Source organism: Bufo bufo, chromosome 1 (assembly GCF_905171765.1).
Source record: "Bufo bufo chromosome 1, aBufBuf1.1, whole genome shotgun sequence".
Classification (NCBI taxonomy): Eukaryota; Metazoa; Chordata; class Amphibia; order Anura; family Bufonidae; genus Bufo; species Bufo bufo.
The window spans coordinates 221,848,702-221,862,272 of record NC_053389.1 but is presented as its reverse complement, the minus strand read 5'-3'; the positions used below and the strand labels follow the sequence as shown (position 1 = coordinate 221,862,272).

Sequence of the window (13,571 nt, the reverse complement as noted above, 5' to 3'; positions counted from 1 at the left end):
ATTGGTTGACATATGGCGATCTCTTTATTGAAATAAGCAAGTATTTTCATGTTTCAGTAACACATATAGGTCCATGTCCCGAGTTGATCTGGCCCTCGCCAGCCCCGGGCTTATTAATAGGGTTAAAAAAATGAATTATGAATGTCACGGTGTTTCTGACCATAGTCCGGTTATGGTAATACTGGATAGCCCGAATAAACCAAACCAAAATAGAATTTTTAAACTTAACCCCCACTGGATGACATTAATAAGGGATTTGGATAAGATTAATGAAGAAATAAAGCTCTTTTGGAGCGATAACGTTAACTCAACACACATCCATATGGTTTGGGACTCGCTTAAGGCATACCTTCGGGGTATATATTCATATGAAATTAGGAAACAGAAAAATGCCTTTGCTCAAACTCAAAAAGAAAAAAAAGGTTTGCTCAACCAGATAATGAACGAGATCACCCATGTAAACACCCCAGAAAAACAACTCCAACTTAAAAAAGTACAAGATGAATATAAACAATATTTATATAAAAAAGCACAGAACAAAATGTTTTTCTCAGGGTTGAGAACCTTCAGCGAGTCTGGCAAACCAAGCAGATTGTTATCCATGATAGTAAAAAATCAAAGGGGGAGCAATAACATCATCGGAATTAGGACAGAGGCAGGAAACATCCTACGAGACTCTGATGATATTCTAAGGGAATTTACCCGATACTTCTCGACGTTATATCAAGCTGGGTCTAGAAATCAGGGAGGAGAAATAGATCAATATCTAGACAATATTAAGATCCCTGAATTTGACCAACAAGATATTGACTGGTTGAATAGACCTATCCAACTAACCGAGCTACAAATTACGCTACAATCTATCAAGGGTAATACATCCCCAGGGGTGGATGGCTTCCCATTCGAATTATACCGAAAACATGAGGGAATTATCCTTCCCCAAATGTTGGAGGTATTAAACCAATCCTGGACAATGGGTTCCCTACCACCCTCATGGATGGAAGCAACCATCACATTAATCCCCAAAAGAGGGAAAGATCCGCTGTCAGTCGCATCCTATCGCCCCATCTCTCTGTTGAACACAGATTATAAAATCCTTGCCAAATTATTAGCTAATAGATTAAAAACAGTTATCCACAAAGTCGTCCATGCGGTTCAAACTGAGTTCATTCCCAAAAGGAATATACAGGATAACGTAAGGAGGGCCTTTCTGAACGTTCAGATGGGGGATGGGGGGGGACTGCTCCATCCTGTCCCTGGACGCCGCTAAGGCCTTTGACAGGGTGGAGTGGTCCTTCCTCTGGAGAGTAATGTCCCGGGTGAAAATAGGTGAATATTTCTCCAGATGGGTTCGCATTTTGTATCAAAATCCGGTATCCAGGATCCGAATAAATGGTGCATACTCTGTCCCCTTCCCCCTGACTCGAGGAACACGCCAGGGCTGCCCCCTCTCCCCCTTGCTCTTCTCGCTGTTTTTGGAGCCAATTGCATGCAAAATTAGAGCAGACGGGGAAATACCGGGCTTTGGGTGCGAGGGAGAAGCTGACAAAATTAGTCTATATGCGGACGATATGCTGCTTTTTCTGGGGAGGGGGTATATGAATTTGCCCAGGGTTATGGAAAGTCTGGGTCAGTTTGGATCCCTGTCTGGATATGAGATAAACTGGGAGAAATCCAAATTTCTCCCATTAAGACGTCCGGTCCCACTGGGCCATAATTTTCGGGTTAGTATATTGACCCCAGCAGATTCCTTATTATATCTAGGCATCCAGATAGGGACCAAACTGGAACACTATACGAAACTGAATATACTTCCAATAATAGATAGAGTTAAGGAAATAATTAGAATATGGCTAAAACTCCCCTTGTCACAAATCAACCGCATAGCACTTATAAAAATACTACCAATGTTAATATATGTATTCAATGCTAGCCCAATTACAATAGAAGACAAGTTTTTTAATAAGTTAGAGACCCTCTTCAATGAACTGATATGGGGCCACAAACGAGTTAGAATCAAGATACAATATTTGTATAAAGAAGAGGGCGGAATGTCCATCCCTTTTCTAAAAGGATATTATATAGCTGCCCAATTGAGATGGTGTGTGAGGAATCGAAAGAATAAATGCATTAGGCCTCTTTTTGGGGAGCACTGTAGACCATGGTCGGATCTTTTTCATATTCTCGAAACTGGTATTTTCAAGAAGAAAACAATAATAAACCCGTTTAGTAGAATGCTTGGGCATATCTGGCAACAAGTTAGATATATGGTGGGCGTATCTGAAGCAGTTCAGTACACCCCATTGTGGGGGAATGCACACTTACCACAAGTTATGCAACTGGGTGATGCTGAATATTGGGAAAAATATGGGATACATTTAATTGCACAGGTTTTTCATAAAGGACAGATTAAGCCCTTAAATGAAATTCTACCAGACATTAAATTAGGATTTATTGATAAATTTCGATACGAACAACTACGTCACGCTATACACTACACGGAGAATAAGAATTATTTAAATATTGTAAGGAACACTTTTTTAGACCTTTGTCAAGATATGACAGTCAATACTTCTATATCACACATTTATGCAAAGTTGAAATATGAACACACGAAAACGATCACATTTAGGGGTAAGGTTAAATGGGAAAAAGATCTACAAAAGGGGGAACCCATTCCGTGGAATACCGTGTACAGAAATATTAAAAGATCAACTGTTTCACCTGCCCATGCATGGTTTCTTTTGAAAATCATACACCGTCTCTATTACACACCAGTATTACTTCACACCATTTATAAAGAGAGAAAACAGAACTGCTATAAATGTAATAAAGAAAGAGGAGATTATAAACACTTGCTGTGGGAATGCCCGGGGATAAATGAATATTGGATTAAAATATTCTGGAAATTGCAGGATTGCTCCCTTATGAAGTATCAAGCATGTATTGATTATGTTATCCTGGGCACTCTCCCAGAGACAGATAAAAATAAAACTGAGCAGATACTTTGGTTTCGGGGCATTGCCCTGGCCAAAATAATAATCGTTAAATACTGGGGTACCATGAAATACCCTAATTTTCAGGAGTGGATGGAGCGGATGAATAGGGTTAAGCAGTATGAATACATGCTTGCTCAAACAGCGGGGAAAAAGGCAGCCTGGTCGCGGAATTGGGGTAACTGGAAACAATGACATTTGGTGTAGATACGGCAGCTCCGCGAAAAAAAAAAAGAAAAAAAAAAAAAAGGGGGATGGAGGGAGGGATAGGGGGGTTAAAAAAACAAAAACAAAAACAAAAGGGAAATTTTGTAAAAGATGAGATGAATTTGCTATTGTATTATTATTCCATTGTTTTGTGACATTGAAATGGAAGATTGTAGATTTCTATCTTTTGGAAAATAAAACATATATAAAAAAAAAAAAAAAAAAAAAAAAAAAAGGAAAGTATATTGGTATATAACACCCCGCTTCAATCTGTCGTTTTGTGGGGCCACTGGTATATCACACCAGTTATAATAATTTTTTCTAATTGCGTTTGTCACTCTTTGTAGTATCGCTGCAGAACCGCTCACCAGTCACAATGCTGCGCAATACAAATCCACTATAATATGCTTTCTATGTTAGAAAGTATATTATATGTGTATTACACCCCTATATACTGCACACCAATCAATAGCACACCTATACCAGTCCTTAAAAGAACTTTTGTGGACCTATTAGCTAGCGATTTGTGTCACTAACAGTTTGTCGCTGCTCCACACAGCAACCACTGACAAAAGACAGAATGCAAAATGGCTCCCAGATCAGGTCTATTTATAAGGTAGGGGGAATGTCCATGTGCTGAAATGTCTCAAGTGGCTGTCCTGTACCACCTAATGGATGTGTCATGGGTCAAAGTTCTTCACAATGTAAAAGACTATGGCGCCGGCGAATATCGCCATATGTTCGGCGAACGAGCAAAGTTCGCCGCGAACTGACCGCCGGGCGAACCGCAAGATCATCTCTATTGAGAAATACCCCTATACATATGTCAAGGGTCTACATGACTGAAGTACATATAGACTCAGACTTGTATGTATTTTAGTTTCAGCAGTTGCTTTATTTCATTTGCACAGAACTGAAATATTTAGAAGCTTCCCCATTTTTCATGAACACAGGTCAGAGAACACAGGCCACAGCAAAATGGAGGAATTTAATATTCTTCATTTAATGAAAATTTTGGGTGATCCTTCCATCTGCAAAATCAAAAAGAATTGTTATAATTGTGGAAGTATGAGAATCAGTTCTATTGTCTAGATCCGGTTGTTAAAATCAGAATAGAATCGCAGACTTGTTTGGTGACTAAATCATGTTTTGGGGATCTACATTGTGGTCAAATCACTGACACCCGTATAGAGCACCTTAGACCTTCTTCACCAGCTATTGTCTCTGCTACTGTTCTATGTCTTGCCTCACTTAACTGTTTAACAGCTGATGTGAGGTCAGAACTTATTTTGCATAAAAATAAGACCATTATTAGATTCCTGCATTAGATCAGCTGACTAATCAGTGGCTAGCGTTCATGTATCAGCCTCTCCTCTGCCAATCTTGGGTGATGTGCCTTCCCCTTCTATGGCCCCCATCTCAAGAGCAATTCCTGGGGAGGGTTCAGAATCTCATACACTGTTTAGCCTTAAGGGAGTTATCCAAAGTCTAAAACATGCCCCCCAATGCCCAGGCCCCTCATATAGATTATACTTACCCTGCTCCCTAGCGCCAGTGTCTATCCTGATCCCCACACAGCTGCCGCTGCATCTTGGGTGACGCTAGGGAGGCTCGTCCCTGTCGCGGCCTGCAGTTGGCTGCTCCCTCCGTCGTCGGATGTTTTAATCTGCACGACGGGAAGATGCAGCGGTGGCTGTTCAGGGATCAGGAGAGACAAGGGTAAGTATAATCTATATGAGGGGCCCGGGCACTGGGGGGCATGTTTTATACTTTGGATAACCCCTTTGATAAATCACTGAACTGTCACACAAATTTCATTTAATAGAGAATGGTGTAACTAGCAAATTTCTATATCAATTCATTAAAAAAATATGCCTTTATCCACCTGGAAAAAAAAAGCTGTAAAGTCATGGCCACTAGGGGTCTCACCTCCACCTAATTTGCAGTCTACTACCTGTTGTCAGGCAAGATCTGTCCCTGGTAACACAGACAGGGACAGCAGAGAGGAAGTGGAGGCGTGTCAGAGCTAGGCGAGATTGTGAGACTGATAAAAGAACTGCTTCTACACAGCTTTTTAATATCACAGCCTTTCTTTGGGTCTGATTTCCACCTTATTACCTGTTCTAGGAGTTCCAGAACTGAAAACAAAAATAGTGTGAAAGGACAGGATATCACAGCCATACAGTGCTCGAAGACTTCACAGAATTGCTTTTGAGTGAAATTCATCTAGCTGTGCAGTTGAAACAGGGAATTATATGGCTGAAAAAGACTTTAGGGAAGCCTCAAAAAACTATTCTTTCACAGTTATTATTGTACAAAGAAGCACAGCCATTATGTGAATTGTTAATTTTTTTAAAATAAATGCCTAATATATCACTTACGTCCACATTGTACTGCAAAAAACAGCTGACTAGTCGAGGTATGGATTCCACAAGAAGATGTCTTGTGATATCAAAGCTATGGGCAAATTTAGAGCCTTTATTGATTTAGATGGATTTTGAGCTACAAAAAATTGCAATAGGTTTTTATTTAAAATGTTGCTGTGTTTGGCTTGTGCAGCTAGAAATGTATATCTCACAGTACATATCAGCTGCAGAATGCTATTTAGTAATAAATCTGTAAGAACTCTGAAAGAACTTCTAAGCTGATTTATGATTTATGTACAAAGTTGAAGCCCCAATTTGTGATTTTTGCAATATTTTTAGAAACTCTTCTACAATGTGTTTTACTTACTTTTGCACAACATAACGTCTATTTTGGTTCAGTCCATTCAGAGATTTCATTTCCTCTTCACTCAACTCAAATTCAAAAACCTGAAATTGCAATAACCAATGAAAAAAGTCACCATTTCTAAAGACTCATTTACACATTAAGTTTTTTAAACCACCCGACAGTGATCCCCACATGGGGACTCATGGAATGGTTATAAACAAGATGATCAATGATGCTTTCCTCATTTATTGCTATGTGCATTTATACCAAGCCAATATCATTGTGATCTCATGGAAACTTATTGATACAAGTAAAGGGCGTAACTGGAATGCCCACATTTGTTGAAGGGAGACGAGGACGGTAGAAATAATATTTATCTGGTATTTACATAGTCCTGCTTCCACCTCATTGTCCAGAGTCTAATGAAAAATGGTGTGCATAGTTTTCAACCAATTGTTTTATTGCTCCAGTGTACAGATGTATATTCAGCCTTACAAACTATGGGGCAAATTTATTAAGACTGGCATTTTAAATGCCGGTCTTAAGTCCCTGCGCTGGATCGCCAAATTTATATTCAGCCGGCGGCCTCTACATAACTTCGGCGTATCCACCACCGATTCTAAATGTAAGAGAGCTTCCTTGCCGTCTTACTTTAAGACCATCAGGCGCAAAAAATTATGACTGAGACGGGCCTACTGGCCCATCCCCTTCCCTGCCACGCCTCCTTTTTTAGACCTGGTGTGAGCGGGAAATAAGTCGCAAAAGAATCTAGCCAGATATACGCCACAAAAGTGGTGTCTCTCTGTTCGTAAATTACCCCCTATGTTAATATGTGTCTAAAATAAAAAATAAAATAAAAAAAAATCAGCTTTGCAATTAGCGATTGTTTTCTATATACAGATCCCATACAGATGTGTAACATCATGGTAACAGACCGAAAAACAATCTTGATCTAATCCTCCAGTAATGTGTAATTGTCTTCACTATTTCCCCCTTCTACAGTATGTAGGTTATCAAGAAGAAGAATGAGTGGAGACATATAGATCTGCATAGGACACTGAATACACACAATTATACAGTTTTACAAAGACTATTTGCAAAGTTGTCTATTTTTATGCACCAGAGAAATAACACAAATGTCGCTGCAACTCAGTTTCAGGGAGTTAGCAATCTTCCTATAGCCTAGCCTATCTTTATGTAGAGCAACAATTTTTTTTTTACATCCTCAGAGTTCTTTGCCATGAGGCTCCATGTTGAACTTCCAGTGACCAGTATGAGAGAGAGAGTATGAGAGCGATAACACCAAATTGAACATAGCTCTCGGACGGGAGCACCAATCAACCGGGAGGAGTGCCAGACATCACACCCCTCCTCCCAACTATCGCTAACTGTACAGGGGGTCAGTATGTATAGAAGTGACCCATTCAGCGGTAAGTATAATAAGGGAACCTTTTAAACTGACTAAGGCATTATTGTGAAGATAAATGTATATGACGTGCCAGAACATCAGCACTGTCATTATAATGGTCTTACATTGTAGTATGATATACACGTAACAGTATGCTTGTTGCAACATAATTACAGTCACAAACTGATCCGTCTCTTGATATAGATCAAGCCAATCCCAAATGGATAAATAAGCTTACGTTAGACCAGAGGTGCACAACCCGTGGCCCGCAGAGCTCTGGTTTAAGGCACCTGTCCTGCTGGACAGAAACACAGCTGATCATGCGATCAGCTGTGTTTTTGCCTGCAGCACCGCGCAATGGAGCATTATAGCTCCTGCTCCCGCACTGTAGCAGGAGCAGGACGGGTCCCTGACTGTCAGTGACAGCAGGGGAGCCGAGGAGAAGGCAGAAGCACTTTATCAGCGCTTCTGCCTTCTCCTCAGATAGGTGAGCGCTATGCAGGGTGGACTTGGTTTGGGGGCAGAGGAGTGCAGAGCTGCAGGGTCAGGAGACCCTGATCAGCTATGCCTGTGTACGATGCCCTCACAGCAGGCTGGTTTCCCCTGTAACTGGGGCTCCTTTGGATGCCCCAGTTACAGTGGAAATAGTGCAAAAAAAAAAAAACTCTATGCCCTCAAAAGGTCTTTCAGTGACCTCTTGGGGACAAATTATGTGGAAAAAAAATATCTAAAAAAAAAAAAGTTTAAAAATGTTAAAAAAATAATTAAAATTTGAACAAAAAAATAAAACAAAGAAAAAAAAACAAAAAAATATTAAATTATAAATAAAAAATAATAATAAAACACAAATAAAAGAAAAAGTGCAAAATAGAGTGTTCATTGTAACCCAACAGTCTTTTTATGACCTCTTGGGGGACATATTATGTGGCAAAAATATATTTAAAGTAATAAACCAATTATAAAAAAAATAACAATAAAATATTAATAAAATACATATAAAAGTAAAAAGTGAAAAACAAAAAGTGTCAGTGTCCCCCAAAGGTCTTTTTATGACCTCTTGGGGGATATTATTTGTAGCAGAAATATATTAAAAATTAAGTGAAAAAAAAGATAAAAAATAATAAACTATATAAAAGAAAAAACACCCACACTCATCACCACTCCTGCTGCCTCCGGACAGAAAGGGCCCCACTCCCATCGAAGTCGCATGAGCAGCTCTGCGGGCCGGATAAAAAGTTCTGCCGGGCCGTAGTTTGCCCATCACTGGACTAGGGTCATGAAGGCGGAAAGTGCATATACTGATAACCCAAGTGAGGAACATCGGAAAAGTTGGTTGTCTCTTCAGAGGGACTACAAACTCCATCTCACTGAATACACTCACAAGAAACTACTTGCAAAACAGCAAGTTATCTTCTCGAAGGAGGATAAGAGTGGGAAGACGCTGGCGTATTTAGCAAGGGTGGAGAGCACCCAGGCGGTTGTAGCAGCTATCCGGCTAGATTCAGGGGTAGAAATATCTAAACCAGAGGATATCTGTGCTCAATTTGCATTATATTATGCCAAACTTTATACCTCCCAATATACTGGTACAAATGCGAGTCTCAAGGAATACTTGGATCAGATAACATTCACGCAGATTTCTGGGGAAGATAGGGCGTTGCTGGAGTTCTCCATTTCTCTACAAGACCTTTTGGCAGCCATAAAGTCTATGACCTCCCACAAGACTCCTGGCCTGGATGGCTACCCTGCCGAATAATATAAACATCATGTAGAGACCTTTAGTACTCGACTGAGTAAACTTTTTGCCCACTCGCTAGAGATGTCCGAGCTGCCACTCTCTTTCTCTGAGGCCACAATAGTGGTGATCCATAAGCCGGGGAAGCCACTGGATCAGTGTAGCTCATATCGCCCCATATCTCTGATCAACTTAGATGCAAAGAAAGTAGCTAAGGTTCTGGCATTGCGGTTAGCGGAACTCATTTTGTCTATAATAGGGCCGGACCAATCGGGCTTCATGCCTGGGAAGTCCACAGATATAAATCTTAGGAGACTCTATACAAATTTACAGATAAAGCATGACAATGCTGGAAACAGAGCCATAGCTTCTCTCGATAACGAGAAAGCTTTTGACTCGGTGGATTGGGTCTTTCTATGGGCAACTTTGGGTTTCCGGACAACTTTCTGAGATGGTTGTGACTCCTGTATCCAAAACCCACAGCCAGGGTGTGAGTTAATGGGTGCTTATCTAGGCCATTCCCTTTGAATAGGGGCATGCGACAGGGATGTCCATTATTCCCCGCTTCGGTTTGCGCTTATGAGGGAGCCCTTGTCTATTTTTATTAACAACTGCAGTAGGATAGAAGGATGGAACATAGCAACTATCCCTGTACGTCGATAACATGTTAGTGTACCTGGGAGACACGAGGGGATCATTGGAGGCACTTTTAGAGGTGGTCGACAACTATGGGAGATACTCAGGTCTAAAAGTCAATTGGACCAAATCTGTGTTGTATCCAGTAGATGAGGTGGACAACAATATATTTTAAATAAATCAAAACTGATAATAACGGATAGGTTTAAGTACCTAAGAATAAAAATACATAAAGATATATACCAGTTTACCCCTCTCAATGTATATCCTTCCATGGAGTATATAACTCAGAAACTAAAGGCATGAGTGACACTTCCTCTGTCCTTGATAGGGCGAATAAATATTTTTAAAATGATAATACTTCCTAAGCTTTTGCATTTATATAGGGCAGCCCCAGTGATCCTTCAGAGACCCCATTTTGTAGCTATTGATAAACTACTTACCCCGTTCCTCTGGCCTAATACTCAACCTAGGATTGCTAGGGATACGCTGAAAGCACCTTATGCTAGAGGAGGTTTGGCCTTGCCTAATTTATATAAATATAATCCGGCTGTCCAATTAACATATGCAAATTGGTGGATCAAGGCCGATGCCAATAATCCGACAGCTGTATTAGAGGCAGCGCTCTTGGGTTCATATGAAGCCTTGACAAATTTTCTATATAGAGCTGGCAAATACCCAGTTAACTGCCTCACGTCTAATATGTCTGCAGTGATTAATGTGTGGAAGGGGAATACCCGATCAGGCGAAGTGGGGATGGGAGGGGGAAAGTGGTCTCCGATGCTTCCTCTGTGGCGAAACACTACACTACCTGTTTTATTTAATCTGACTGACTTTGAATTTTGGCCACAGCATGGCATTAAATATGTCACTCCGTTATATCTTAATGGTAATTTCAGGACCTTTATGGCCTTGAAGAAAGAATTCCAACTGGCCCAGTCCTGCCTTTTTAGGCATTTCCAATTCAGAAATGAGTGTGCTGAGCAATTTGGAAGAGACCCGATCAGGCTGGAATATAGAGAGATTGAGAAAGTTGCGAGACAAAGAGATTTGTGCAAGTCAGTGTCTTCCTATTACTTGATCCTTTTGTCACAGATGTCTTCGCCACTGTCCAGATCTATGGTAAAATGGAAGGTGGACATTCCGGAATTGGAAGATGGACATGAAAAAGAATTAATACATAATTGGAGAAACACAGTCATTAGTACCAGGGATCAGTTAATCCAGATTAAAATGGTTACACCGCATCTACCTAACTCCAGTCAAATTAGAGCGTATGCGCAGATTGGATAGTGCCCAATGTACTAGATGTGATGGAGACAGAGGAACTAATTCCCATGATCTGGGACTGTCCAATTATAGCTACATACTCGTCGGAGATACAGTGGATAAAAAAAAGTCTACACACCCTTGTTAAAATGTCAGGTTTCGGTGATGTAAAAAAATTAGACAAAGAAATAATTTCAGAACCTTTTCCACCTTTAATGTGACCTATAAACTGTACCACTCAATTGAAAAACAAACTGAAATCTTTTAGGTGGAGGAAAAAAAATAATAATAATGTGGTTGCATAAGTGTGCACGCCCTCTTAAAACTGAGGATGTAGCTGTGTTCAGAATTAAGCAATCACATTCAAAGTCATGTTCAATAGGAGTCAGCATACACATGCCATCATTTAAAGTGCCTCTGATTAACCCCAAACAAAGTTCAGCTGCTCTAGTTGGTCTTTCCTGAAATTTTCTTAGTCGCATCCCACAGCGAAAGCCATGGTCCACAGAGAGCTTCCAAAGCATCAGAGGGATCTCATTGTAAAAGGTATCAGTCAGGAGAAGGGTACAAAAGAATTTCAAAGGCATTAGATATACCATGGAACACAGTGAAGACAGTCATCATCAAGTGGAGAAAATATGGCACAACAGTGACATTACCAAGAACTGGACGTCCCTCCAAAATTGATGAAAAGACAAGAAGAAAACTGGTCTGGGAGGCAACCAAGAGGCCTACAGCAACCTTAAAGGAGCTGCAGGAATATCTGGCAAGTACTGGCTGTGTGGTACATGTAACAACAATCTCCCATATTCTTCATATGTCTGGGCTATGGGGTAGGGTGGCAAGATGAAAGCCTTTTCTTATGAAGAAAAACATCCAAGCCAGGCTACATTTTGCAAAAACACATCTGAAGTCTCCCAAAAGCATGTGGGAAAAGGTGTTCTGGTCTGATGAAACCAAGGTTGAACTTTTTAACCATAATTTCAAAAGATATGTTTGGCGCAAAAACAACACTGCACATGACCAAAAGAACACCATACCCACAGTGAAGCATGGTGGTGGCAGCATCATACTTTGGGGCTGTTTTTCTTCAGCTTGAACTGGGGCCTTAGATAAGCTAGAGGGAATTATGAACAGTTCCAAATACCAGTCAATATTGGCACAAAACCTTCAAGCTTCTGCTAGAAAGCTGAACATCAAGAGGAACTTCATCTTTCAGCATGACAACGAACCAAAGCATACATCCAAATCAACAAAGGAATGGCTTCACCAGAAGAAGACTAAAGTTTTGGAATGGCCCAGCCAGAGCCCAGACCTGAATCAGATTGAAAATCTGTGGGGTGATCTGAAGAGGGCTGTGCACAGGAGATGCCCTCGCAATCTGACAGATTTGGAGCGTTTTTGCCAAGTCAAAATGTGCCATGCTGATAGACTCATACCCAAAAAGACTGAGTGCTGTATTAAAATCAAAAGGTGCTTCAACAATGTATTAGTTTAAGGGTGTGCACACTTATGCAACCATATTATTTTATTTTTATATTTTATTTCAGTTTTTGGGCGATTATCTTAGGTAGGGTCTCATTTTTTGCGGGATGAGATGATGGTTTGATTGGCACTATTTTGGGGTGCATATGACTTGCTATTACACTTTGTGATGTAAGGTGACCAAAAATGGTTTATTTAGCACAGTTTTTATTTTTTATGGTGTTCATTTGAGGGGTTAGGGCATGTGATATTTTTATAGAGCCGGTCGATGCGGACGGGGAGATACCTAATATGTATACTTTTTATTAGTGTAAATTTTACACAATAACAGCTTTTTTAAAACAAGAAAAATAAGATGTTTTAGGGTCTCCATATTCTGAGCCATAGTTTATTTTTATTTTTTTGGGAGATTGTCTCAGGTAGGGGCTCATTTTTTGCGAGATGAGGCGACGGTTAGATTGGTACTATTTTGGTGGGCGTACGCCTTTTTGATCGCTTGCTGTTGTACTTTTTGTGATGTAAGGTGACAAAAAAATGGTTTATTTAGCACAGTTTTTATTTTTTATCTATTACAGTGTTCATCTGAGGGGTTAGGTCATGTTATATGTTTATAGAGCCGGTCGATACGGACGCGGCGATACCTAATAGGTCTACTTCTCTCCCCCCCTATTTTTTACCAATTTTTTTTTACTTTATTTGGTTAAAATGACGTTTTTGTTTATTTTTACTTGAAACCAAATTTTTGAGGGGGGAAACTTTTTTTTTTAAACTTTTTTTTTCACTTTATTTTTTGTCCTACTTTGGGACTTCACTTTTGGGGGTCTAATCCTTTACAATGCATTCCAATACTTCTGTATTGGAATGCATTGGCTGTATGAGTAATACAGTGAGTATTACTCATACAGCTTCCAGCCTATGAGATCCATGGGGCTGGATCTCACAGGCTCGTCACCGGAAGGCAGCGCAGATGCCTCACGAAGGCATTACGCTGCCTTCCAAGCCATCGGGTCCCCCCTACCACCGCCTCCCGCAACATGAAATGCCGCAAACCGCGGTTTGTGGCGATCGCCGACATGGGGGGGGGGTCACAGGACCCCCCCCGCGCATTTATCCAGGGTTCCTG

General features: G+C 40.5%; 1 protein-coding gene across 2 annotated transcripts in view; it reads right to left on the bottom strand.

Annotated features, from left to right (window-relative positions):
* Positions 1–13,571, bottom strand: part of LOC121003647 (prostaglandin-E(2) 9-reductase-like) — a 122,165-nt gene that overhangs the window by 87,455 nt on the left and 21,139 nt on the right. Inside the window, exons 8-9 of one of the 2 annotated variants that reach the window (XM_040435502.1) lie at positions 5,937–6,016; positions 4,171–4,234 (exon numbers count right to left, since the gene is read on the bottom strand). In XM_040435502.1, coding sequence (XP_040291436.1) covers positions 4,192–4,234; positions 5,937–6,016 — 123 coding nt within the window. In that variant the 3' untranslated portion in view covers positions 4,171–4,191. Of the gene's footprint in view, positions 1–4,077; positions 4,235–5,936; positions 6,017–13,571 lie in introns of those variants that run through there. The other variant, XM_040435491.1, reaches the window with a different exon arrangement.